The sequence below is a fragment of the Aspergillus vadensis genome (genome assembly GCF_003184925.1).
Source record: "Aspergillus vadensis CBS 113365 unplaced genomic scaffold BO88scaffold_5, whole genome shotgun sequence".
In the NCBI taxonomy this organism is placed as follows: Eukaryota; Fungi; Ascomycota; class Eurotiomycetes; order Eurotiales; family Aspergillaceae; genus Aspergillus; species Aspergillus vadensis.
Window position 1 is genome coordinate 1,084,752 of NW_020292043.1, and position 23,307 is coordinate 1,108,058.

General features: G+C 50.7%; 9 protein-coding genes and 1 non-coding gene across 10 annotated transcripts; 5 read left to right on the top strand and 5 right to left on the bottom strand.

Annotated features, from left to right (window-relative positions):
* Positions 1–21: 21 nt before the first annotated feature.
* On the bottom strand, positions 22–2,856 carry BO88DRAFT_334598 (mRNA splicing protein SYF1; the record flags this gene model as incomplete). Its single annotated transcript, XM_025702808.1, has 5 exons — positions 22–307; positions 362–2,373; positions 2,467–2,520; positions 2,583–2,699; positions 2,767–2,856. 5 exons carry the CDS (start codon positions 2,854–2,856, stop codon positions 22–24), a joined length of 2,559 nt encoding a protein of 852 aa, XP_025565508.1.
* Positions 2,857–3,139: 283 nt separating this feature from the next.
* On the top strand, positions 3,140–4,524 carry BO88DRAFT_403052 (H(+)-transporting V1 sector ATPase subunit D). The gene is made up of 8 exons (XM_025706263.1): positions 3,140–3,189; positions 3,269–3,381; positions 3,446–3,456; positions 3,512–3,837; positions 3,889–3,937; positions 3,989–3,998; positions 4,049–4,089; positions 4,137–4,524. Exons 1-8 carry the CDS (start codon positions 3,175–3,177, stop codon positions 4,364–4,366), a joined length of 795 nt encoding a protein of 264 aa, XP_025565509.1. The 5' UTR covers positions 3,140–3,174; the 3' UTR covers positions 4,367–4,524.
* Positions 4,155–5,755, bottom strand: BO88DRAFT_403053 (U1A/U2B'/SNF family RNA-binding protein; the record flags this gene model as incomplete). Its single annotated transcript, XM_025706264.1, has 3 exons — positions 4,155–5,052; positions 5,132–5,438; positions 5,618–5,755. Coding segments are annotated over 2 exons (705 nt in total), but the record flags the coding sequence as incomplete, so codon positions are not given.
* Positions 5,756–5,893: 138 nt separating this feature from the next.
* BO88DRAFT_t65 lies at positions 5,894–5,964 on the top strand. Its single transcript has one exon. It is a non-coding gene; the product is annotated as a tRNA-Gly (tRNA).
* Positions 5,911–10,009, bottom strand: BO88DRAFT_384149 (tubulin-specific chaperone D). Its single transcript, XM_025704686.1, has 6 exons — positions 9,809–10,009; positions 7,221–9,726; positions 6,892–7,174; positions 6,507–6,845; positions 6,293–6,458; positions 5,911–6,246 (listed from the first exon to the last, which is right to left on the bottom strand). Exons 1-6 carry the CDS (start codon positions 9,980–9,982, stop codon positions 6,112–6,114), a joined length of 3,603 nt encoding a protein of 1,200 aa, XP_025565511.1. The 5' UTR covers positions 9,983–10,009; the 3' UTR covers positions 5,911–6,111.
* A 2,285-nt stretch (positions 10,010–12,294) lies between these two features.
* BO88DRAFT_451400 (uncharacterized protein) lies at positions 12,295–13,245 on the top strand (the record flags this gene model as incomplete). The annotated part of the gene is made up of 3 exons (XM_025710633.1): positions 12,295–12,490; positions 12,594–12,937; positions 12,988–13,245. The coding sequence occupies 3 exons, from the start codon at positions 12,295–12,297 to the stop codon at positions 13,243–13,245; spliced, it is 798 nt and encodes a 265-aa protein (XP_025565512.1).
* A 2,062-nt stretch (positions 13,246–15,307) lies between these two features.
* BO88DRAFT_451401 (uncharacterized protein) lies at positions 15,308–15,823 on the top strand (the record flags this gene model as incomplete). Its single annotated transcript, XM_025710634.1, has 1 exon — positions 15,308–15,823. One exon carries the CDS (start codon positions 15,308–15,310, stop codon positions 15,821–15,823), a length of 516 nt encoding a protein of 171 aa, XP_025565513.1.
* Positions 15,824–16,375: 552 nt separating this feature from the next.
* Positions 16,376–18,469, bottom strand: BO88DRAFT_442259 (uncharacterized protein; the record flags this gene model as incomplete). Its single annotated transcript, XM_025709938.1, has 2 exons — positions 17,032–18,469; positions 16,376–16,977 (listed from the first exon to the last, which is right to left on the bottom strand). Exons 1-2 carry the CDS (start codon positions 18,458–18,460, stop codon positions 16,376–16,378), a joined length of 2,031 nt encoding a protein of 676 aa, XP_025565514.1. The 5' UTR covers positions 18,461–18,469.
* A 1,267-nt stretch (positions 18,470–19,736) lies between these two features.
* On the bottom strand, positions 19,737–21,046 carry pkcA (protein kinase c). The gene has a single exon (XM_025702121.1). The coding sequence runs from the start codon at positions 20,937–20,939 to the stop codon at positions 19,992–19,994; it is 948 nt and encodes a 315-aa protein (XP_025565515.1). The 5' UTR covers positions 20,940–21,046; the 3' UTR covers positions 19,737–19,991.
* On the top strand, positions 21,014–21,723 carry BO88DRAFT_239405 (uncharacterized protein). Its single transcript, XM_025702118.1, has one exon. The coding sequence runs from the start codon at positions 21,154–21,156 to the stop codon at positions 21,565–21,567; it is 414 nt and encodes a 137-aa protein (XP_025565516.1). The 5' UTR covers positions 21,014–21,153; the 3' UTR covers positions 21,568–21,723.
* The last annotated feature ends 1,584 nt before the right edge of the window (positions 21,724–23,307 follow it).

Consider the following 23,307-nt stretch of genomic DNA (forward strand, 5'->3'; position numbering starts at 1 on the left):
AGAGAAACGAGAACGAAAAAACTAGTCAGCGTCCATGTCGTCATCGAGATCAATCGCATCCGGGTTGACTGGAGCAGCCGAAGGCTGCTGTTCCTGGCCAGCTGGAGGTGGCCGGTTGCCACCTTCTGGTCCGGTGCTGGCGGCGACAAAGCCCACGGGGGCACGAGCCTCTCGCTCCAATGCTGCCATTGCGTCTGCACGCTCCGCCGCCGCGTCCTCGCCATCTTGCTCGTTGTCTTTGCCGCCATCTTGGGTCCGCTGTTGACTGCGGGCAATCGCCTGGGAAGCGATAAAGTTGACGTCGGTGCTGTTTCGAGGTTAGTCATGAGCTGATTGTTTGCTATATGTGGGCATCACTTACTTGTACTGTGCTTGAACACTGCGCTTGATACGAAGCATCTCCTTGAAGGTGTCCTCGTTTCCGTGCTGGACTTCGAAAGCCTCCCATTTCTGCCAGAAGGGCGCGTTGGTCCGGGGATCGCAGAACTGCGACGCATGTCCATAGATCGCACGGGCCCGGTCGATTTCTCCGAGTCTCCGCTCCATTTCTGCAAACTTGAGGCACATTTCCTTCGCTTCTTGGTCGGGCAAGGCTGCAATGGCCCGTTCGTAGATGGGTCTCGTAGACGTTAATCCAAAGTTCGAAGCCGACTTCGTGATGTAGAACTCGAACATCTCGAATCTGTCCTCGTCGGAGACGGCGCGGGTAGCACGCTCGTAGATTCTCATGGCATGTCTGGCCAGACCGCGCTCCTCTTCCAGGTTGCCGTACATCAAGTAGAGAGGCTTGGCAAATTTGGGAGGACATCCGTCCAAAGCCTGTTCGAACAGATCACGGAGTCGCTCGATTCCAATCTTCCGGTCAACGGCCTTGGTCAGGTAGAGATTCCACAGCTCGAATGCAACTGGGTAACTGAAGAGATCCAATCCACGTTCGTAGACCTTGAAGGAGTCTTCGAAGTATTTGTTCTCCTCCAGAAGATTGGCGTAGTTGACGACGGTTTGAGGCGTAGCGATACGCAGCTCGAAGATCCTTTCGTACACCTTCTTGGTCTCCTCCAGGGAGGACACACTTTCTACCAAGTCGACATAGAAACTCCATAACTTCCAGCTCTTGTGCACACGTTGCTGAGGCGAAAGGTTCTCGTCGAAATAGTCCACAGTCGATTTCTTCGGTGCTTGCGTTGCCTTCGCCATGATCTCCACGGCCTTGTCGAAGTTCTCGCTCCGGAGTTCCATTTCCGCCCACTCGCACCATGTCTCGGCGAGTTCAGCCACTGACTTGAAAGGTACCTTGACAGCCTTCTCGAAGATAACTCTAGCTGTATCCAAATCACCTCCGTTCTCGTAGAATTTGGCATAGTTTACCCAGAGCTCGGAGAATTTGCCGTGAGCCTTCTTGGGGTTGATAGCTGCAATAGCCGCTGTGTATGTTTGCACGACTTCGTGCTTGTTGTCTCCCCAGAGGGCCACTCTCTTCTCCCACTCGATGACATTGTTAGGGTTCTGCCTGAGAAGCACATCGTTAACGAGGAACGGTCGTCGATCCATCAGTTGCTCAAATCGCATCATCCGCATATCAAGGTCGAAGTCGGCTTCCTCGTCACTTTGCCCTTTGTCAGTTCGGGTTGCTGCTGACTCCATCAAGCTTCCAATAATAGACTCCTCGAATTCGACATAAGAGTCAAAGATCAGGGTAAAGTCTCTGACTGTCATGACCGTCGTGATACCTTCCTCAAAGACATCTCTAGCTTTCTCGAAATTGCCTCTGGTGATCCAATACGTGGCCAAGCCTGCCCACAGCTTGCCCCTCTGTTCGGCAAACCGGTCAATGCCGCTGCGCAAAATGGCGTCGACATCGATTCCTACCTGAGGGCCAGTCTCGATCTGCTTCGCCTTTGATACCAACAAGTCAACCATCTCCGTCCACAGCTGAAAGTTACTCTTTCCTTCCTTGGACTGGAAACGGGGGTTGTCGAGAATCTCCATGTACCGCTTCACGGCCTCCGTGTACTGGCCCATGTCGACGAGCAATTGAATATACTCCTCGGCATTCTCAGGGTGAATCTGCATGTACCGAGCCCAGATTTTCACAGCAGTCTGGCCTGACGCGGAACGCGCAAAAGTCTTGTAGAGCTTCCAGATCCGATTGTGTTGTGTGATTGGCAGAGCTCGCAATGCACGATCGAACGTCCGTCGAGTTTGCGTGACAAGAGGCTGCTGGAGCAGGAAGGAGAGGTACATTTCCCATATCCGCGGCATCTTATTGAGCAGGATGAGAGCACGCTCGAAGAGCGCGTTGACTTTCTGGTACTCGGCCCGATAAACAGTCGCGTTGCGGCCCTTTAGGTGGTGTGTCCGGAATTCGAGGTACTGCCTCTGGTCAGCTGTATTCTGACACCACCATGTGACACGGAATATAGTAATATGAGGGGTTCCGCAGGTAGAAAAAGAAAGGTTCCATACCATCTTCCATAGCTTGTAAGATCTCGGCAATTCTCTGCACGCACGCTCCATGACCTGCACATAAATTTGGTTAGCACGTATATCGGGACGTCATCGCGACGGCAGAGAAAACGTACAAAGGCTTGCTCGTAAAGCGTGCCATGTTGCTGTTTATATTCGATATAGGCAAGCCATGGCTTGATGCTACCGGGACTGCGAAGGAGATCCTGTTCGTAGACAGTATCCTGATCGGCCTGAAATCACATCGCACAGTTAGCCAGGGTTGTCTGGTAAATCAATGGATGCGTTGCCCCCACTTACAATCAGGTAGAGGTCCGGCCCTGAGGCCGACGTTCGGTCCATCTGAGCGTGTTGCCGGTGGGATCTCGGGGGCAGGATTGTCCCTGGCATTGCGCCACTCAATCGAGCGGGACCAACTCACACGGTCAACACGAAATCCGCAGAAAAGGGGGTCGCATGAACGGGTAAAGCTTGTCTGGTCGCGCGGGTTGGAGAAAAGCGCCGAGCGCTGCGGGCGATGAAGTCGGACGTTGTGCACGTGACCGGCAGTCATGCGGGCGGGCACGGGGTGGTCCAAGCTCACTATCGCGCATCGTCATCGCATATCGCGGCCCTCCCTCCTCGCTGCAGCTATCGTGGCCTTTGTCGGGTTTGGAGTGGCCTTTCTTGTTCCCTCTTTTTTCATTTTTGTTTTCGTCTGCATCAATCATGTCGGGTGCTGTGGTATGTCCAGTTTTGATCCTCCGGTCTCCTTTCCAGAGCTATGCGGGGGCCTGCATACTGACTACACTTACCTATTCAGGGCCGTGAGGCAGTCTTTCCGACTCGCCAGTCGTTGGGGTTGATGAAGGGTAAACTAAAGGGTGCTGAGACTGGACACAGTTTGTTGAAGCGGAAGAGTGAGGCTTTGACCAAGTATGTTCTTTGACTGGCGCTATCTAATTGGATCTTGTTATCACTAACCCGTCCCGATCTACAGGCGTTTCCGGGGTATGACAGCCCTTCGAAGCTCCCTACCATGTCGGACACTAACCCCGGTGTCTAGAGATCACTCGGCGCATCGATGAGGCCAAGCAGAAGATGGGACGGGTCATGCAAATCGCCGCTTTCTCGCTTGCCGAAGTCAGCTATGCGGTCGGAGGAGATATTGGCTATCAAATTCAGGAGTCCGCCAAGCAGGCCCGGTTCCGTGTGAGGGCCAAGCAAGAGAACGTCTCTGGTGTCTTGCTCCCTCATTTCGAGAGCTACACGGAGGATGGAATCAACGACTTTGGCTTGACGGGTCTCGGAAAGGGTGGTATGCAGGTCCAGCGCTGTCGGGAGACCTATGCCAGAGCGGTGGAAACGCTAGTGGAGCTGGCGAGTCTACAGGTTGGTTTTTACACTCGTGTCGTTGGTCAGACGAGCTAATGCTGTTCTTAGACCGCATTCGTGATTCTAGATGAGGTCATTAAGGTGGTGAACCGGAGAGGTACGTGCTACTGTCAGAACTTATATCGTTCATCAAGCTAACTCGTCACAGTCAACGCCATGTAAGATATGCAGCGCTTCGCCCATTAACCCAGATACTAACCGGTTACAGCGAGCACGTCATCATTCCTCGTACTGAAAACACCATCAAATGTGCGTATCCCTGCCCTGACATCTTCCTCCCCACTAACACCACCCAGACATCAACTCGGAGCTGGACGAGCTCGACAGAGAAGAGTTCTACCGCCTGAAGAAGGTTTCCGGTAAGAAGCAGCGCGACAACGCCGCTGCAGACGCAGAGATCCTGGCTGCACGGCAGAAAGAGGCAGCCAGGCTGCAGGAGAGCGCGGATGCTGAGAAGAAGGAAGAAGAGACACCTGAAGCACCCGACGTCCTCGGAGAGCAAGAAGATGCCGACGTGATTTTCTAGGCGCCGTTCAGATTCCCTTTCGCCCTGTAACTAGTACCTCCCTCACCTACACTTTCTAGCCTGGAGCAGTTCTTTTTCGTCACTTCATATGCTTTACACTGTCAGATATCACACCGCCAGCCAAATGATTTACCTCAAAAAGAGACATCAGACATGCTTTCTTCCCAGATACCATCCAACAAATCAAGTAGGTAGTAATAGTAATAAAACAAGAGACATACTAGACACGAGGGAGAAAATAAAATAGAAATACCCACCCCAACGCCAAACAAGCCACAACCACCCCAATCATTGTCTCTGGTAAGTAACGCGAATGGGCTTTCCAGCCTCTCCCATAGACATCCCCGACGTCGCCTCCTTGGCACTGATAGCCCCAGACTCGTTCTCGTACTCGACGAACGCGATACCCTTGCGTCCCGGGACCAACCGAACCTCCTGGAATCCCTCGAACCGACCAAACACAGCCGTCAAACTGTCCTGATCCGCAGTATCGGGCAAATCGCGCAAGAAGAGAATCTTGTTCGGAGGCAAATACTCGTCCGGAATAACCGCCGCCGCAGCCCCACTGGTAGGCTTGAGCCCAGCGCCCTTGGCAGTTTTCGCAGGACGACCAGGTTCCGTAGGTGCACCGGGGGGTCGCTTGAGCTTTTTCTGAGCTTCGAGGGCTTCGTGCGCTTGTTTGCGTTCTACACCACACACATGACACATTAGCCATTTCCACCAGAACAAGACAACAATAAAGGCAAGGAAAGGGGATAAGCATACCCTTCTCAGCCAGCCTCCGTCTCTTATGCGCCTCCAACTCATCCTCCCCGCCCTCACGCAACACCGTCATATCACTTCTCGTCTTCGCGTAATCCAACACCATGGGTTTATCGAAGAGTTCAAAGCCATTGATTTCGTCGATGGCGCGGGTCGCCGCCTCCACGGTGTCGAAGACAACAAACGCCTGTCCTTTCGCCTTCAGGTTCGTTTTCGCGACGATTTCAAGTACCGTGCCGTATTCGGAGAAGATCTCTTCCAGCGCTTCTTTTAGCTGGTCGACTTTGATGCGCTCTTCAAGGTTGCGGACCTATATTGTTTCGTTGATGTGTTAGAGGATTGGTGAAGTTTTGGGATTGGGGATGGTGGGGGAGGTAACTGTACATAGACTCTGTGAGCTGGTGGTTAGTTGCTGTTATTGCTATATGGGTTTGTTGCGATGCGGGTTCGGAGGATGAAGAAGAGATGGGGGGAATGGCTTGGACTTACGTGCAGTTTGGGGGTATCGGGGTGGGCGCTGTTATGGACGCCATTGTTGATGTGATTTTTTGTGGGATGTACCCTTGTTGGTGGAGGAGTTGGAGGATTGGTGTGAGAGCTCTCGGAATTACCTACCTGGAGTAGGTCTCGAACTGTAGATATGTCGGCGACGGGGCCGGTGGATGGGTGCCGCTTTAGCGGGTGAGCTTCGAGTCAGGTGATTGCGGTGCGGGAGCTGATTGGCCCTTACTTATACTAAATATGGAGTTTTCCTTCATCACAAGAGCATCATTGGTCTAGTGGTAGAATTCATCGTTGCCATCGATGAGGCCCGTGTTCGATTCACGGATGATGCACAGCAACTTCTTTTTTGCTTGCTGTCCTTCTATTCTGCCGCTACTTTATAGTAGACTTTGTGGCTCAGTCTCTTTTCCGTTTCTAGATTATCATATGCAAGACTGAAAAGTCGCCAATTCATGGGATATCCCAAACTGCGAAATGCGCTAATTACAACTCAATGTCTTCCTCAACTTCTCAACCTGCTCTTTCAACTGCTTGGTCGGTTTGGACCAATCTTCCGTCTTGACTACTTCAACCTCCGTCTCTATGTATATATACTCGGCCACAGTGTTACGTACCTATTCTGATTAGCTGTAAACACCGCAGAAGAATTGCAGGACTCACCCTAGGGAACGGATGCAGTAGCAGCGCCGTCATTTTCTTGATCACTTCCGTATGTAGCTGCTCTATCCTCGACAGAGGTGCGTAAGCCCGGACTGCCGCTTCGAGTCGAGCGATGTTTGGAGATTTGAAGTGCGCTCTTTGGACGAGGACAAATAGCTTCCGCAGACTGTTACTTGTTAGCTGACATCGCAGCCTGAAAAAGGGAGACAAGTACCTTGGGATCGAATCGTCCGGCACGGAAGAGACAAAGCTGTCTAATAGGAACGCCAAGACCTCAAGCACAGGAATTGCGAACCGATCATCTTGCAGGTTCTCGCCCAATATGGCAGCCAGGTCCTTGATTATGGCCATTACTGCAGCCTGCGGATCTTCTGCTTCTTGAATGCTCTGTACCAGAGCTGAGCGAGACGACCGAATCAGTCCTTCGCTACCAGCAACGGCCGAAGTTGCAAGGCCTTGGAACAGAGGCTGCCGCAGCCAATCAATACTCTGCAATTGGAGCAGCTGCAGCAGATACTCCGTTGAGGATACATGACTAAAGTGTTCGTATCTCCTGATGTAATCAGTATCCTTATCTTGAAAACACTTAATAGACGCACCTTGTCAACGGCGGAAAGCCATTGGCTGTTTCCCAGTAGCCCTGAAGACAAATCCAAGCTTGTACACGTACTTTGTCGAGCTTTTCCGCTGCAAGTCGGCAAAGGCACCCAACAATATTTTGCACCCCAGGCAATTGATTGGGAAGTCTTGGTCCTGCTTCTAGGACCGTCTTTGCGGCCTGAATCGCCTCAAGCCGAATCAAAGAACCGATGTCTCCTCGCCTATCGGTCGTATAATCATTCAGAAAATGGACGAGGTGATTGAGGATTTCATCAGTTACGTCTTCGAAGCATCAGCAACTGCTTTATCTCTTGGCAATCAAACATACCTATATGCGGCAGAACACCGGTAGCCAGGCTCTTGACAGCGGCCACTCTCTTCTCGATTAGTTCTTCTTTCTCTGCACATTCTATGATGCTGTCTATGATAGATTTTCTGAGAGGACTGTTCTTGTCAATTTGTTTGAACACTGTGCCCAGGGCCGTGATCTGGCCGCGGCCCGTTGGCAGGTTCCAGGTAGTATGGATGTGGGAAAACCACCCCTGAATCATCTTCTCTTGTTCGTCAGGGGGTAGAAGAGGTAGAATTTCGGATACTGCATCGGATGAGCTCTCGATAGAAGTGTCCTCGCTCCGTGATATGCATAGCAATAGCGTTTCTTGGGCCTTGCTTAGTAAATCCACTGAGGGTTGAGAGATTCGTGGTTCACGGGCCAGGGTAACTGATTGAGCAAGAGAACAGATCAATTGAGAAGAGGCCTCCGCTGTCAGTTCAGGTCGGAAAGTCTGAAGGGTGAGGTCGTCTTTGGTTGGTCCAAGCGAAGAGCCAAATATCTCCCAGGCCTTGGCCACATAATGCGAGACACTCGTAACGTCCGATGCATCTACGGGATCCCTCTCACGGTGGGCGTTGAAAGCGTCAACCGTAGCCGCGATGGCCAAGAGACAGCCGTGTCTAGTCTCCACGTCACTGTGTGGAATACTAGATAGCCTATTCAGCAGCCGCTGGAAAACCTGTTGCATTGTTTTGTATGACTGCTGCGTACTCAAAACTCCGATTGCTTTGGCTGCATGCCTGCGAGACTCTGCGTCAGGCGAGCCAATACCTCGCCAGTGCATCAATGATTCGACAAGGGGGCTCCAGTAATGGAGGCTGAGAGCAGCGGTCGCATTGGCAACATCGATCATTGCCCGCGAGCGCCGAGCCACCGCATGGTAGTCTACAACTTGCACAAGCGGTATACCTTCGGCAATTGTGTTGGGATGACGCCCGATGAGCTCTTGCAGGGCTGCGGAAGCGCCCCTCCGAATATTTCCAGACGGGTCAACGCACGCGGCACACACAAGTTCGATCGCTAGCATCTGCAATGTGCTTTCTTCTTCACCTTGAGCTGTGGCTGTGCTGATTGTCTGCGGTTTCAAGGCAAGCAGTTCCTGGGTGGTATACTTGCGAGACAGCGCCCAAATTCCGAAACACGAGGCGTCGCGTACACCTGTTCCGACAGAGCTTCCAGTTGATGACCGCTGCTCGAAGTCAAGGCCCGAAACAAGTGGTTGAAGCACATCGCTAAGTTGTTGGGTAGGAGGCGCACGGCGAAACAAGAGATGGCCGAGCGTCAAGATCAGCCCCTGCCACCTCTGAGCGTCGACTGCGCTCAAATTTCGTTTCAACGTGTTGATCCCTATCCTCCGTGCCTCCAGCGGTGTCACTATGGCCCCGTCTCGCTTCTCATATAGGATGTTCTCCTCCAGAGAGCCGGTAACAGCCTCGATGACCTCCGCGGCCATATCTGGATCCAGCTTCAAAGTAATAATACTTAGGGCCTTGCTCGCTGCAAAGCGTACAGGGGTATCCTTATCAGCAAGAGCGACGAGGAAGTGATCAATTGCATCTTCCAAAATTGTAGAAACCTGATCATCCGAGATTGTACTGTCTCCCCTCTCACTGAGCGACAAGGCCATGACTGTTACCGTACGCAAGATTTTGATAATAGTCTTCCGTGCCAAAGCAGAAGACTTGATAACGTCTGAGACAGCTGAGTTGCCCTGCAGAATTTGCAGCGTCTGTCCAAAGACGGGAGACACCAGGGGAGCAAAGTCCTCCACCTGGCCCGACGCACCCAGGCGAGCGATGAAAGACAACACGCCAATACACGTGTAGACTGAAGGAGGTTCAAGATTACCTGTAGGCTGAACCACCGAAAACGCCCAGTCCGTCAGATTAGTCAAAAGCCCAAGCGCCTGCATATCACGCCGAAGCACCAGTCGTGCCAAAACAATTGTAGCGGCTTCCCGCTCTTTACCTGAGACGTTAACATAATTCAATGCCACAGAAAGTAGAGACTTTGCAACCACTGGTGTGTGGTTTGGCATCTGTTTCAAAGTCCCAAGGTTGTCATACGGAACCGGGATATCATCCGACGACATCGAAGCCAGGTCAAAGGGAGCAAGTAACAAATGCGACAGCCAAATCAGCATTACATATCGCTCTTCCCAGACCAGTCGCAGGGGAATGTCTCCAAGGCCTAGGTCAGGTTCATCTTTGACAGCGTCCCATTCAACGAAAGCGCGGAGTAGCGGATCAAGATACTTGGGCTCATTGTTCAGGAACCTGCTGATAACTTTGACGCCACGGACTTTGCAAAAGGTGTAAAGCAGCCTGCAGATTGCTCTTGGAAGAGGATACGCTGTCTTCTGACCTTGCAATCCTGCGGGCTTTGTCGCGTATTGATCGCGATGCTTCAGCAAATACGCCAGGAAGGCATCAACTAAAGGGGGTAAAAGGGCCTGCAGGTGGGGGTCCAACAGCTGCGGCCACTCCTGAAACGGCTCCAACTACAAAGTGGTCAGCTGTAACTACAATAAAAAATCGTGGACTAGACATTGAGATTAGGCACGGCGTGGGCAGCTTGCTTACCAGGCCGACGAGTCTTTCTGTTTTTGCGGCGGGGGTCCATCTCCGTGGAATGCGGGTGTTTGGCTGTTCGGGTCGACTCTTCCAAAGGAGAGATGGCAGTTTCTCGGAAAACTCTTGGACGAGGTCTCCAGAGGCACGCTGGAGCTTAACCTCCCTATCCTCGGCCGCATCCATGATGGAGTGCCACTAAGTCTACTGAAGCGTTGAAAGCATCGAATCAGGAAGATTGAAGTCGCCGCGGGGATTCCATCTGCTGGTTTGCGCTTAGTCATCACTATACAGATCGAGTCCAAGTGCATAATCATCCTTCTTAAACCAGTTCAACATGATTCTAAGTCCCTATTCGTACAGAATTATTCACTCTAATAGATATCCTTGAAGCTAATCTGATATAGCTATTGGCTCAGATTATCGATCCCGGAAATGATGTCGCCTACTACTAGTATTAGTCTGAGTCACATTATATATTTCTCTCCGACCGCCTTACCTGTTTGGCTACTATGAGGGTTCAAAGGTACTAGCTCATACCCCGATATTGATCAAACCCCAAATTTTATACACTTACTAGATAAATATAGGTAAGTAACGAGTTATACGGAGTCTACATTAAAAAAAAAAAAGCAGATCCATGTATGTAGAGGAAACCCCTGTAGATGATATTCACGATTCTTCTCAAAACAGCATGGAATTGCATGATTCGCATTTTGGAGCACTATCACCAGCTGTATAGATTCACCATGTGTTGAATGATGCCTCGTCAGGGGAATGTAACGACTCAGAGTTACGATGAAGAGTAAATTCGATTCAGTGACGATGCGATCACAGTGAAGTCTCCAAAAGACCCGGTCTATATAGAGGCCTCAAGCACCCTGCCTCTCCAACTTCCCAAAATAATCTGCCACGATCTCTATTACATTATTACAAAGCTATAAAATAATATTCATATCTAAGTTCTTACTGTCAAACAATGACATGCCGGGATACTTCTTAACTTAACCCTCAATCGCAGGAGCACAATAGCATCTTCATGAAACCCAAGATACAAAGATATCCGTACCCGACGACAAGGATATTGACCTACGAGGTACCACCAGGGTAGGCCGACTTAGTGGCCAAGTATATCTCAGCTACGGTATGTCAGTTGTTTGAGAGAATGTGGAAACCTGTCTGACCGTATCAAAAGTCCGACATCAAATCCTCGAGAATCGGTCTTCTGCACCATTCCGTACTGCGTGCGGGATCCTCGCTCCGCATAGTGAGAGCTTGAGACATGACAGCCTTTGTTTTGTCCTTCGCTCCAGCTATATTCTCTATATGCTCGTGCTTGGCCCTTCTGGCCTCGTTTGATCAAAGAGCCACCACGCGACTGCGGCATGTTCGAGCAGCGCTTACAGCATGGTTCACTATATGGACCAACAATCAGTTGATATAACTAGCGAGGCATGAGACTGGATAGCTCATTGGCGCAGTGTCTTCATTGGAAAATGTTTCTCTATTGAACAGACCTCGAAGGCTTGTTCCCCAGCTCAGGGCTTTCTGAATGAGGAAAATAGAGTGGAAGTGGCTGTTCATTGGTTAAGAACCCCGGTGAGCCACATCAACAGACAGTACGAGGAGAGTACCAGACAGAAGCCGGGATATGGGGAGTATAGGCGTGCTCGGTCTACCATTCCAACTTTACGTGGGTTTGTAACCTGGGCCCGGACTGCACCGTGTGAATAAGCCAGAAGAAGACGTGTTACCGCGTGAACACGTCCACGAACTTAATTACACCAAGCACACAACGATTGATGAAACAAAACACAAACAGCAACAGCAGATGGCATTTTGGGTAGCATCCTGAAGTGGTTTCAGAAAGACTGGGCCAGGGCTACCCGGTGCTACACAAGTGTGGCTTTCCGGATATGATGGAGAACCTTTGTTCCCAAGACCACACATTTGTTGTTTGTGTCGAAAACACCAGACTCCAAGTCTCTGCTCCGTAGGTCGGGGTAGAGAGAGATAAACACGAGACTACTGGGGCTGGGTCCCTCTGTGACTCGGAAGACGAGGCATAAGCTACAAGTTACTGGGATTACCGGCTCAGCCAACAGCTAATCTGATAGATATCCCCAAGCCGTGGCACATTGGTCGCCTGGTGCTTAACAACATCAAAATCAATTAAGTTCTGGGATATCTCAAAGAAACACCTCAGGAAGCGACTTGTAATCGTTACAAGTACTCCAACGCCGTGTATTGAGCGGAAATACTATCGACTGTCCTTGTGAGTGAGATGCGATGTTGGGAAGACATGAGCGATGCAAGACAACCGATGTTACTTGACATTGCTATATAGGGTTATAGAGTCTTCCTCTTCTTCGACCGCAATATCGAGCAAAAAGCGCAAAGCACAACATTAAATGCTAGTCGACTCTTTTATCATCCGGAACCTTGGGTGATACAATCGCTTTCGAAAGTGCCGAAACCCCTCACGCTCGAGAGCACCCATGGATAGCATCAAGAAGGCTGTTCATGTAAGCATCTACTGGATTGTCACGATGGCGAAGGGGTCTCGCCCCCCAAAGCGACACATGCCCGTGAGCATGAAGTTCAACTCCTGTATACATTGTCTTCGCCACGCGATCAACAACTACAAATCTGCACAAGGAGTTCCTTTTGATATCGGGTGCCAAATGGATGCGCGTGCATCTCTTCTGTGTAGCTTCTGTTCCGAGAATAATAAGCTACGCGAACCAGTGACTTTCGCGCGCTCCCCTTTACTTAGTGTACTGACTGAGATGTCAAGAACTCGGCGATGAGAATGACCTTTTCAGCTACACTACGCATCCCCGGGTCTTATTGCTTGGTTCAATATTCTTCGTATACGTCCCGGATACTAAGGTCAGCTTGGATCAATGGTCGACAGCGTCGGTTGATGGTTCCACTTCCATCGCACGATACGAAGAACCTCCGCCCTCAGCGAAATGTTTCCATCCGGGACGATACAAGTTCTTCATGCACTGTCTTCGACGAGTCAATGCCAACTATGGCTCTGCTGAAGCTGCTCTGTATGACACTGGATACTATCTTAATGATGGGGCTTCCGTGCTTTGTCAGTTCTGTTACGGCGGCAAAGGGACATGCGATCCAGTACGTTTCGCACCCTCCCTGCCTACTGATTGTGGACTAATACCATGGAGATTGTGCCAGGAATGCCGGGTAACGTCCACGACTTAGCGGACATAATCAAGTGGTCCACCTTGGTCTTGAATAAGGAGAATTGGGACGACGACGCAAGCTATCGATCCGGAAAGAAGCACACAAGCAGGCGATTGCTTTTTGGCAATGCCGAGGGCACGCACGCCCTTGAACACTTAAAAAGGAAATGTGGTAATAGAGCACGAAGATCCGAAACCATGTTCTCGATCTTCCTCAATCTATCTTTTTATTCAATATAAAGGGATAGCACAGGACAGAGGCTCAAGGCCAATCATACTTTCTGACCTGAATCCAAAGTTGACCACACAGCGATGAACTGCCGTTTGGCTGGTCTCCGTACCACGATATGGGCATGTTCACAAACGAATAGCGGAAAATGCCAAAGAAATCGCTGGCTTTCTTATTTCTCGCTTAATTAAATCACAGCGGGTATCAAGGACGGTCATGATGAACCCACTATGATCTAGCCGCCTCGCTGCCTCGCTGCGTGGCTGATGATTCGAACGCCAGGATATGATTATAACTCCAAGGGAAAGCACCAAGCGACAACAATAAAAGATGTGCCTCTACGAATATAGAGTGTTACTAGCGGCTTGATCAGGGACTGGCGGATTTCACACAGACCATATAAAATGCCGCCTGATCTCGACATCGAAGAAGCGGAGGCTTGCTGGCGAGTTGATCAGCGGTTCCTATACCACGACTACATGCACCAATTATATCTAGTTGGCAAAAGCGCCAAGTTCCAGTGAAAGAGAATCATCCAAAATCATCCGTCTCTGCCCATCACATAAAAATGCATAACCAACAAGGACGAAAGATATTTTAGTACTTCCTTGACGATATACTGGCTATCCGAATGGTTCGCTGGTGGTTGGTGGTGGCCACCACATAACCCTTCTGAAGCCGACAATATGTTCAGTTTGACACATGCTTCATATCCCAGGTCTTTTATACAATTACACTTCATATTAATTCAAAAGTGTCATCAGCGAGGAAGCGACCCTACGCTAAGTGGCAACCTAACTATGGCCTTGTACGGCCACTAATAGAGGACGTCTGATCCCAACTTCCCTGGAGAAGATTCGCGAGAAGGAAGTCGTTGTTGGCGAAGACCAGGCTGAATCATTCTACTAGAAGTTCAAGAAACCACCCAGGACCCGTCTTAAGCAAGATACTCAACAACTGGCCGGGATGTTAAGAGGCTCACCCAAGATGAGATTTATAATTGGAATACTGTGTGACAAGATTCTTCTCTAAAATGAGAAGGCACTCGTTTGGACCTGGTTTTCAGGCAAGGAAGTCTACGTGTATGCGACTTTCAAGGCGGCAGGTGTTGATTGCAGGATGCTTCACTCTGATCTTGGTCACAGCGAACGTCAGAAGCCCGTGAGCAACTTTAATGAGCACCAAACTAAGGACATGATTCTCATCATGTGCTATATGGTGAACTCAGCGGGGCTGAATCCGCATTGATTTCGCAGAAACGCCCTAATCTTCAGCATGACTCTCGCCCGGCCCATTGTTAAACAGGTAATCGTCAGGGTATCCAGATTCAGCCAAACCCATATTGCTCAAGTCATCGACTCTAGGGTCCCGGACTCTTTTCAGATAGTTCTCACCAACCGCGCCACTGAAAAGGCGCTGCCCGGAATGATGACTGATATGTCATTATCACACTCTTCTTTACCAGTTACAGCCTGACGATGAGTTTATGGTCGCTACTTCATGGGCTATCCGAGACCGTCGGTTTATATGGCCATCTGGTAGACCTCCCGATGGTCACTCAAGCATCACACTGTCATAGATGATCTGGATGATGTTACAGTCCTTGATACTGTGGAGATATGGGCATTTCCCTGGAGTCCACGACAGATGTTATTTGGGATCTGTCGTGGTATCTGGTAAATTAGCCAAGGTGACTACAAGATCTGAACAGCTTTATTTCATGAGCTATTGTTAGCAATGATATTGACCGATAGCCCGGTATTACTGGTTGGCAGATACGTCCCACGCTTTTCTGGCAGTTAAGGGTGGTGGTAAAGTCGACTTGACTTTCTGTCTGCCTGTCTGTGGTTTACATGTGCATAGAACTGGGGTGGGATTGGGATGTGGCGGAGTTGATAATCACAACTATGACCCCAACGAGGGGAATTGCATTTGATATCAGATGTCATATGAAAGCACACGCACGTCGATCCTTTGTTCGCTCATGTTCCCACCCCAGTAAGCATTGTCTTATCGATCAATACACACCTATCTAAGCCATAACATCGATTATCGAATTGGGCCGCTGATGTGATGTCCTCGAACAGAACCATTGGGACACTGAATGGCACTCGCCATCGTGAACTTCCGTGCGTCAACTTCAAAAAGCTGTACCTAATGCCGGGAGATCCTGGATACATTCTCTGGACAGCAGCGAAACGGTCCTTTCGCGTGGCAGTTACGGAGGCCCTCAAGTGGCAATTCGAAGGTGATGAGCTTGACGATGTGCTGAATGATGTTCTTTCGACCTGGCCAGTTGTTATCGGGGAGTTGGGAGAGCCGTTCGGGCTAGTTTCGCTGGTTGACCACCAAAGGATCGCAGCGTGGGGTGATCTTGGTACGCATGAGCGCCGCCTGAGCATAGTGGTACATAAGAAGATCCTGAGCCTGTCCCAGGCGTTTGAGAAATGCCGAGCGGGGGCGCACGCGATTGAATCTGGCATGAATGACGCCTCAAGAATTGCTTGTCAAGCGAGTCAGTTATATACTTGCAATATAACAGGACTTGCGAGATACCCTGGCGACTCGTCGGGGGAAAGTATTCCATAGGATTCCAACATGCAATGGAATATACGAGAAGAGAAGTTTATTGCGGCTGGCTCGTTGATACCTTCTTTCTTTTGTAGTATTTGTGGTTTTATGTGCTACTAAAAGGGAGAGGTTTAGGGCATGAGGTGGATTATTATATGATGGTGCATATGATATGATATCAGTTCGAGATATATGCGTGGAATATGTGCATCAGGTACTGTATATTCAAATATTATTACTATGGTATCGTAATACCAATCAGGCAATAAACCTATATTAAATCATCCATCCTACATCATCATTGGACCCACCACCACCTCCTTCGTAGACCTCAAATAGGATATGTACTGGAAAGCCCGGACTCAGAGGGGGCAGATTAATAGCACAACAGCAGGGTCATTATCGACCTTACACTTGTAGATACGACCTCAGGGACTAGTAAAGTATCATTTCATTGGAACATCTCGAGACAATTAAGTAGCTGAACTATCTAAAATGCACTGCAGTTTAAATCGCCCCATGCAATCCCAAACCCATAACAAACAAAACTATCACTAACCCAACGATCAATCAACGATCAACATCAAAAGCCGAAGGACTACGCTTCCGACCAGGCCGATAACTCCCCTTCCCTTGATGCGCCAACATCAACATAGTCCGACGAACATGCATCACCGTAATAGCAATAGCTAAGGAATTCCACACGTCCTGGCCGCGTTCGGACAAGTCAAACTGAGAGATGAACCGACCGTCTTCTTGGCCGTTGCCGATTTCTCGAGGATTAGTACTATGGGTCAAGATGGCGACGATGGGACCGCAGATAATGAACCCGGTGAGAAGGGGGAATTTGGTGACCTCAAGTATATCCGCCATCTCTTTCACGGTATAGGTGTTATTTGCTACGCCGAGGTCTTCTTGGTGCTGCCGGGTAAGTTTCTGGAGTCTTGTGTTCATCTTTCGGACGGCCGTGATGGTTTTTTCGTGTTTCTTTTGAGCGTATATCACATGGACTGGCAGTGCATCTTTTATGGTATCTAGGTTCACGTCAAAGAGAGCCCAGGATATGTACTTCTGGATCGCTTGCTTGATCAAGGGTTCGGGTTGCTGGTGTAGAATGTCGCAGTCGCGGACACGGCCTCCGACGGCAAATAGACTTGTCAAGGCTTTGATAGCTGGATCTTGATTAGAATCTGTCTCATAGCAGAATATCGTCTGTGAGAACTTACCATAGAGGTTAGAGCTTCGAGTGACGTCGATAATCGGCTTATCATTCTCTTCGGAGCTCCTAGGATACAAAGATTCAGGCAGTGTCGGAAAGTCATATCGCCAGCTTCTGGGGATAACTGGCTCGAATCCGCGCATGGCAAGGCGAAAGAACAAATCCTTTTCTTCCTCGTTGAAGAGACCCTTTGGTACGTTAATGGCACTGGCCCAGCGCTTGGCTCTTTCTACCGAAAAGTCAAAGACAATACCCGTCTTCTCCGTATGATGAATAGGCCGGTCTTGATACTCTTCATTATCATCTTCTGTAAAGTCGGCGGGGTTTGCATTTTCGGTTTCAATGGACTTTATTGGAGTTGCCTCCGGTTCGGGAGACACTGATTCACCTGGAACATACTCCTCGTGTTCCTTCTTCGGAGTCTTCTTCGGGACAGGGCGAGCACGAGGAAGCGCAGACGAAGTGATTGCAGCTCTAGTCATAATCTTCTTTCGAAGAGTTTCCGGCGTCGGATATGGGATCGCACCTAGATCCGTCGTTGCATGATCCTTCTGTGAGAACCCAGTCACCCCATGTCGATACACGGGATCAGTTTGGGCAGACGGCGTAACAGGAACCTCTGCCTTCACCGGCTTCTCAGGGGTCAGACAACGAGCATCAACAGACGATGCTACTGCAGGATGTGGCATCACCCTCCTTTTCTTGGAAGCCCTGACCGTCGCTTCTTCACCCTGGCTGCTATCACCATCATCTTCTTTTCCAGGCAAGTATGTAGTATCCACATTCGGTCTCCTCTTCCTATTTCTCTGAGCAACCCTGTCGATGAGCTCACTAGGATCAATCTCATTCGCATCTGGATTGAAGACATCATCTTCCTCCTCATCTTTCGGAATGTATGTAGCATCTATATCCCTTTTCTTCTTCCTAGCCCGTCTAGCATCATCAATCTTCAGTTCATTCGGATCAACCTCATCCGCATCCGAAACAAACTCCTCATCATCCTCTTCGACCTTGATATTCTCATGAATGTACTCCGGATCCTGCTCCGCTGGGACCGGCGCGCTCCTCCTCAGAGAGCTCCCTGAAGATACAGATCGCGCAGGAATAGTCATCTTTGCGTTGATTCCCGGAGAACGAAACAAAGAGGGAAAATTGTCGCTGATGCTATTGCGTGGTTTCGTCGCTCGTTGTACAACGGTGGATACACTTGGGACAAAGCGATCACGATGCAAAGGCGGAGTTGGCAAGAACGGCGATATATATGGCGAACAGAATGGAAAGGCTGAATCAGTCGATAAGAGGCTCTCGAAATCGGACGAATCAAGCTCTGTAAGGTTCGGGTCGGTGTCGGTGTCGGGGGTTAACGGTGTTGGTTCGGAGGCATTTTGAGGCGGGAGTGAGGAGAGTAGCTCGAAGAGGATTTGAGAGGAAGACATGATGTCTTTGTCCTGTAGCATCGATGATTCTGTAAGCAGGGGCTCCTTGGGTGATGCTTTGTTAAGCTGTGGACGAAGTGTTGGACGTTGGACAAAGAGGGACAGAACAAACAGAAGAAAGTATGTGTTTGGGAGACCGAGACAACATACTGGTCTGGAGCAACAATGGACTAAGCTCCAAACCTTGGGAGGAGTAACACTGCAGTCACTGGGTGAGACAAAGGATAAATCCAGTGCCTCCCCTCCGCATCTCAATTGTGGTGATTAATGGACAAAGAAATCTGAAGAATCGGCTCTATGAGCATCTACATTATATGCTATTCCAGATGCATTCTTTCACTCGTCGGTTCCGCGTCTTCCATTCAGTCATACAGCATTAAACAGTGAGTCGAGAGAAACGCTGAAGCAGAATTACATTCCAGGAACGGGAACTCGCCCGCAAAACAACAGGAATTAAAAACAGCCTAAGATGCTGAAGACATATAAAGAAAAAATACTCCCCAATCAACCCCTCATTCCACATTCACAAATGCCATCATAGCGCTTACACCAGCTCTCAAAACTCTTATGGGTATGTGGGAATCCTTTCAGCGCAATATGCCGAGCAGCCGGCATCAAGAATTCCGAGAATCAGATCGTGCCAATGTTGACATGAGGTAACGAGCAAACAACAGAAAGTCCGGACAACATTGAGGACGGCGCAATTACGCAAAGTCCGCGGTGTACGAGAAGCCGCGGAACTCTTCCTGCATTGCCTGGGAAAGGACTGGATACGGTGTTAGTGGGGAGACTAGCAGACACAAAATCTATCAGAATCTTACCTGATTGTACGGGTGTCAGGACAGGAGTGACGCTGGTGAACTCCTGGTCGAAGTTGCTGGTATCGGTAGGGCTGCTGATCTGAGGCAAGAACGGCGGGGGCACCCGCTTGTGGTAGATGTCATCCCAGTTAATGTTCCTAAAGAAGGCATGAGACATGACTTCTTGGGCGTCGGTAGGTCCGGAACCAAGACGCAGCTCCGGCTCACGGGTGAGGAGCTTCTGGAGAATCGAGACCGAATCGCGAGGCATGTGGATGGGATATAGCGGCTCGTCGGCAAGAATAGCATCGTAGATTTCGTCCTCGTCTTCACCACGGAATGGAGACTGCTGAAGAAGCATCTGGTAGATAAGGACACCAAATGCCCACCAATCAACAGCACGGCCATATCTCTTATCCAGGAGAATCTTTTGGAAAGTATTAGTACCGACTAGAGACGGATCACAACCATTGCACTCACCTCGGGCGCCATAAATTCCGGAGTACCACAGAACGTGCTCGTGGTCGCACCATACCACATGTTCTCCTTGCAAAGACCGTAATCAGCAACCTTGATGTGACCGTCCAGGGTCAACATGATATTATCGAGCTTCAAATCACGGTAAATGACACCGTTCTCGTGGAAATACTTGAGTGCCAGCAGGACCTCCGCAGCGTAGAACCTAGAATAATCAGCAACTTTCACTTCCGACCACTGTGCCCGTGTACAACTTACTGTGCTCGCTTGAGACCAAACTGGCCACGCTGGATGTGCAACATCAGATCACCACCGCTAATGTATTCCATGACGAAGTAAACACGAGTCTCCGTCTGGAAACAGGCGTGCAGGTTCAGCAAGAAGGGGTGACGCTCCTTGTTCGCGATCATAAAGACTCGCTTCTCGGACTTCGTGCTTTCCACTTCGTCATTCTCGATGATGAACTCCTTCTTCAACACCTTGATGGCGTACAGCCTCTTGGTGCTCTTCGTCTCTGCCAGCATGACCTTTCCGAAGTTACCCTTACCCAGGACCGCCAGGAAATTGAAGTGGTCCAATCCAATCCGGACCTTGGGCTGCTGAGGAGCCTCAGGAGGCTGCTGTGAAACCATCTGCATAGCCGGCTGCTGTGCAGGCATGCCATACGCGGCAGGAGCTGCATGCTGCATCGCTTGAGGCGGCATGCCTTGCGGGGCATTGGCGTACGGCTCGTACGCCTTGGGGTCATATGTAGGCAGCTGCGGCTGCATCGGGCGACTCTGCTCCACTGTACATTTCGAGTCAGTATCTAAGCAATGTTCAAGAACTGAAGACGTGAACGAACCTGGCATTTGCTGGGGAGAGGGCATTCCCGTCGCGACAGTAGCAGCAGCCACAGCCGCACTCGACGACGTTCTCGGGGGCATCTGCTGCCTTGCAGCGGCTGTCGGGGACTGAGGAGGCATGTACGAGTTGGTCGCTGCGCTCACAGCCTCAGCGGAAGGCTGCCGCTGAGGTGCTCCGTATGGGCTCTCGATAGGCTTCTGCGGGTAGGCCATAGCCGCACTGTCCTGAGGGCCCTGGGGTGTGCTGCTGGGCCGCAGGGTGCGGCCACTAAGACCGGAACTCACAGAGGCGGTCTTGTTATGGTTCTTGGTGCGGATCAGGGTCTCCAGGATTTGGTTGGCTGCCTCCATAGACATACCACAGAAATCAGGCACCAGATGTGTACAATGCGAGTGACAAGTAAGACCACACTCTGGGAAAAGTTAGCATATTGCGTCATTGCAAATCCTTGGATTCTCTTCTGGAAGACCGCATACCTGTGCATCGCTTGGCGTTCTTCCGCCCAAAGGGAAGCAGATAACCACAGTGACAACACCAGTTGGCAGAGATGTTGGAGAAACCCTCGAAGCGATGGGGAATGCGGTGGTTGATCTTTTCTTCGTCGGGATCGGTCTCGTAGTTGGCTTTGCTGATACACTTGGTGACAACCTTCGGGTAGCACTTCTTGTGGCAAGTGTATTTGCAGTCGGCGCACTGCATACCGGCAGCGTACTTGAGGAAGTCGCCGCAGAGGGCGCAACGCATGATGTTGTAGAACTGCTGGGTGACGAACTTGTGGCCCTGCTTCTCGTGAACCTCCTCCTTCTTCTGACGAACTGCACCCTGACGGTTGAGACCGATATCGAATGGCCGGCGGTCCTTCAATTGCTTGGCTACAGGCTGGGTCAGTACAATCGAGGTGCAGCTTTTGAACAAACCTACCGAAACTCATTGACAGGTAGATACGACCAACTGGCTCCAGCGCGAACCACGAATCGATCATGACCTGGTTCCCGCCAGGCGCTCCGGCGCTTCCATCTCCGTAGCCTTGACTCGGCGCCGCACCAGGGCCCCCGGGCCCTGATGGGTGAGCAGAGCCTGGTCCCCCAGCGGTGTCCGGTCGTCCCGGCGCACCTCCGTGCTCCATCTTATCCGCAGACACCCAACCCGATGCATTGAACTCAGACTCGATCTTCTTACGACGCATCTCTTCAGCGATGTCGGAAATGCGCACCCAAAGCATACCAATCGGCGTAGGTCGGTCACCAGACTTATCGTAGACTGTGAGCTCAATCTCGTTCGCCTTGTCAATATCGATGTTGAACGTTTCGTCCTGCCACCTGTCGATTCGTGTCGCTTTTGTCCGAGCCTTGATAGTATCTTCCACTTTCAGCACAATGAACGTCTCGGGACCTCTGGAGAACCTCGAGCTGGCGGCATGGTCGACATCCTTCACGGCGTGGATGCGGAGGGTTAGCAGACCAGTCAGTGGCTTGCGCAGATTGGGGGTGCTTAAACTCTCATCTATAGAGGTAATATTAGCACGTTAGAAAACATAACATGACGGAAATGTAAGGGGAAGCCTCAATGGCAGGACTACATACCATCGGGGGTATCCGTCGATTCGATGTCGACATGAAGATCTTCATATCGCTTAAGGGCCTGCTTCAGCAACTGAATCTTCTGGTTACTCTCAATCCGCCGGCCTTCGGCGTCCGCACGGCTCTTCCGATCACCCTCATCCTGATATAAGCGAACCATCTTCTCAATACCCGCCTTGTACTGCTTCTCCACGCTCAATTTAAATTCGAGCTGCGACAGCATGAGCTGGATCTTGGGTCCGAGATATTGAGTGTCATATTTGATCAGGTCTAGCCAACGACGACGTCAGTCCGAGAAGAGCTAATGCAACAGACAGCGACCTGAGCTCCAGCAGCTGCAGAACAGTACATACCAAGCTTTGTGTAATTGGGCCGGGCCTTGGGCACGGGAGCGAAAGGTCGCGGGTCTGCATATGGGGCCCCTGACGGCATAGAACCAGCACCACCGTGCGGGTAGGCTCCGGAAGCATCACCGTATTCCTCGTTACCCCCATAACCCGGAGCATAATCCTTCTGAGGAGGGACGGGACCAGCCTCAGGATTAGGCGGGAGACGCTTATCGGTGGGGGAACCACCACCCTCGTGCTCCATGCGACGGAGTTGCAGCTCCCGCATCTTCTCCTCCAAGTAGGCGATGTTCTTCCGGCCATCACGGATGTTCGCGTCGACTCGCTGTTGCACTAGGGGATTATCGGTCGACTGTCGCATATTCGAGGCGGCGGTGATGAGGGCCTTTTCCCGCTCGATCTTGCGGTAGACCGAGGCGATGAGATCGTCCCCGTCCATGGTGTGAGGTGTGGTCCGCGGACAATGGGAGAATCGAGGGGAATGGAACGGGATCGACGCAATGCGACCGGGGGTTGCGGGTTGGGAGAAGGTGGGGGCGTGGCCCTTATGAATACGGAGGAAAAGAAGGAAAAGACGGGAGGGAGGAAGAAGAAAGAAAGCAGAGGAAGTAACTAGATAAGTTACAAGGGGGAGAAAGGTGGGGAGAGAGGGAAAGAGAGAGAGCAAGGGAAGGGGGAGGGGAGGGGAGGGGGGGGGAAGAGGGATGAAGATGGGAAATGGCCGACGATCGGGGGAAGGAAGTTTGTTGTGGTGGTGAGGTTACGGAGAAGAAGGCAGAAAGAAGAAAAGCAACGGC

Bases quoted from the DNA above. Each gene is read 5' to 3' on its own strand.
- BO88DRAFT_403052 (XM_025706263.1), top strand. The intron at 3,838-3,888 runs GTTGGTTTTTAC...TGCTGTTCTTAG, and splicing joins TGGAGCTGGCGAGTCTACAG to ACCGCATTCGTGATTCTAGA. The intron at 4,090-4,136 runs GTGCGTATCCCT...AACACCACCCAG, and splicing joins TACTGAAAACACCATCAAAT to ACATCAACTCGGAGCTGGAC.
- BO88DRAFT_384149 (XM_025704686.1), bottom strand. From the start codon at position 9,982: ATGGATGCGGCCGAGGATAGGGAGGTTAAGCTCCAGCGTGCCTCTGGA. The intron at 7,175-7,220 runs GTATGTTTGATT...GATGCTTCGAAG, and splicing joins CGGTGTTCTGCCGCATATAG to ACGTAACTGATGAAATCCTC. The intron at 6,846-6,891 runs GTGCGTCTATTA...TGATTACATCAG, and splicing joins GGCTTTCCGCCGTTGACAAG to GAGATACGAACACTTTAGTC.
- pkcA (XM_025702121.1), bottom strand. From the start codon at position 20,939: ATGTCTATGGAGGCAGCCAACCAAATCCTGGAGACCCTGATCCGCACC.
- BO88DRAFT_239405 (XM_025702118.1), top strand. From the start codon at position 21,154: ATGGGGAATGCGGTGGTTGATCTTTTCTTCGTCGGGATCGGTCTCGTA.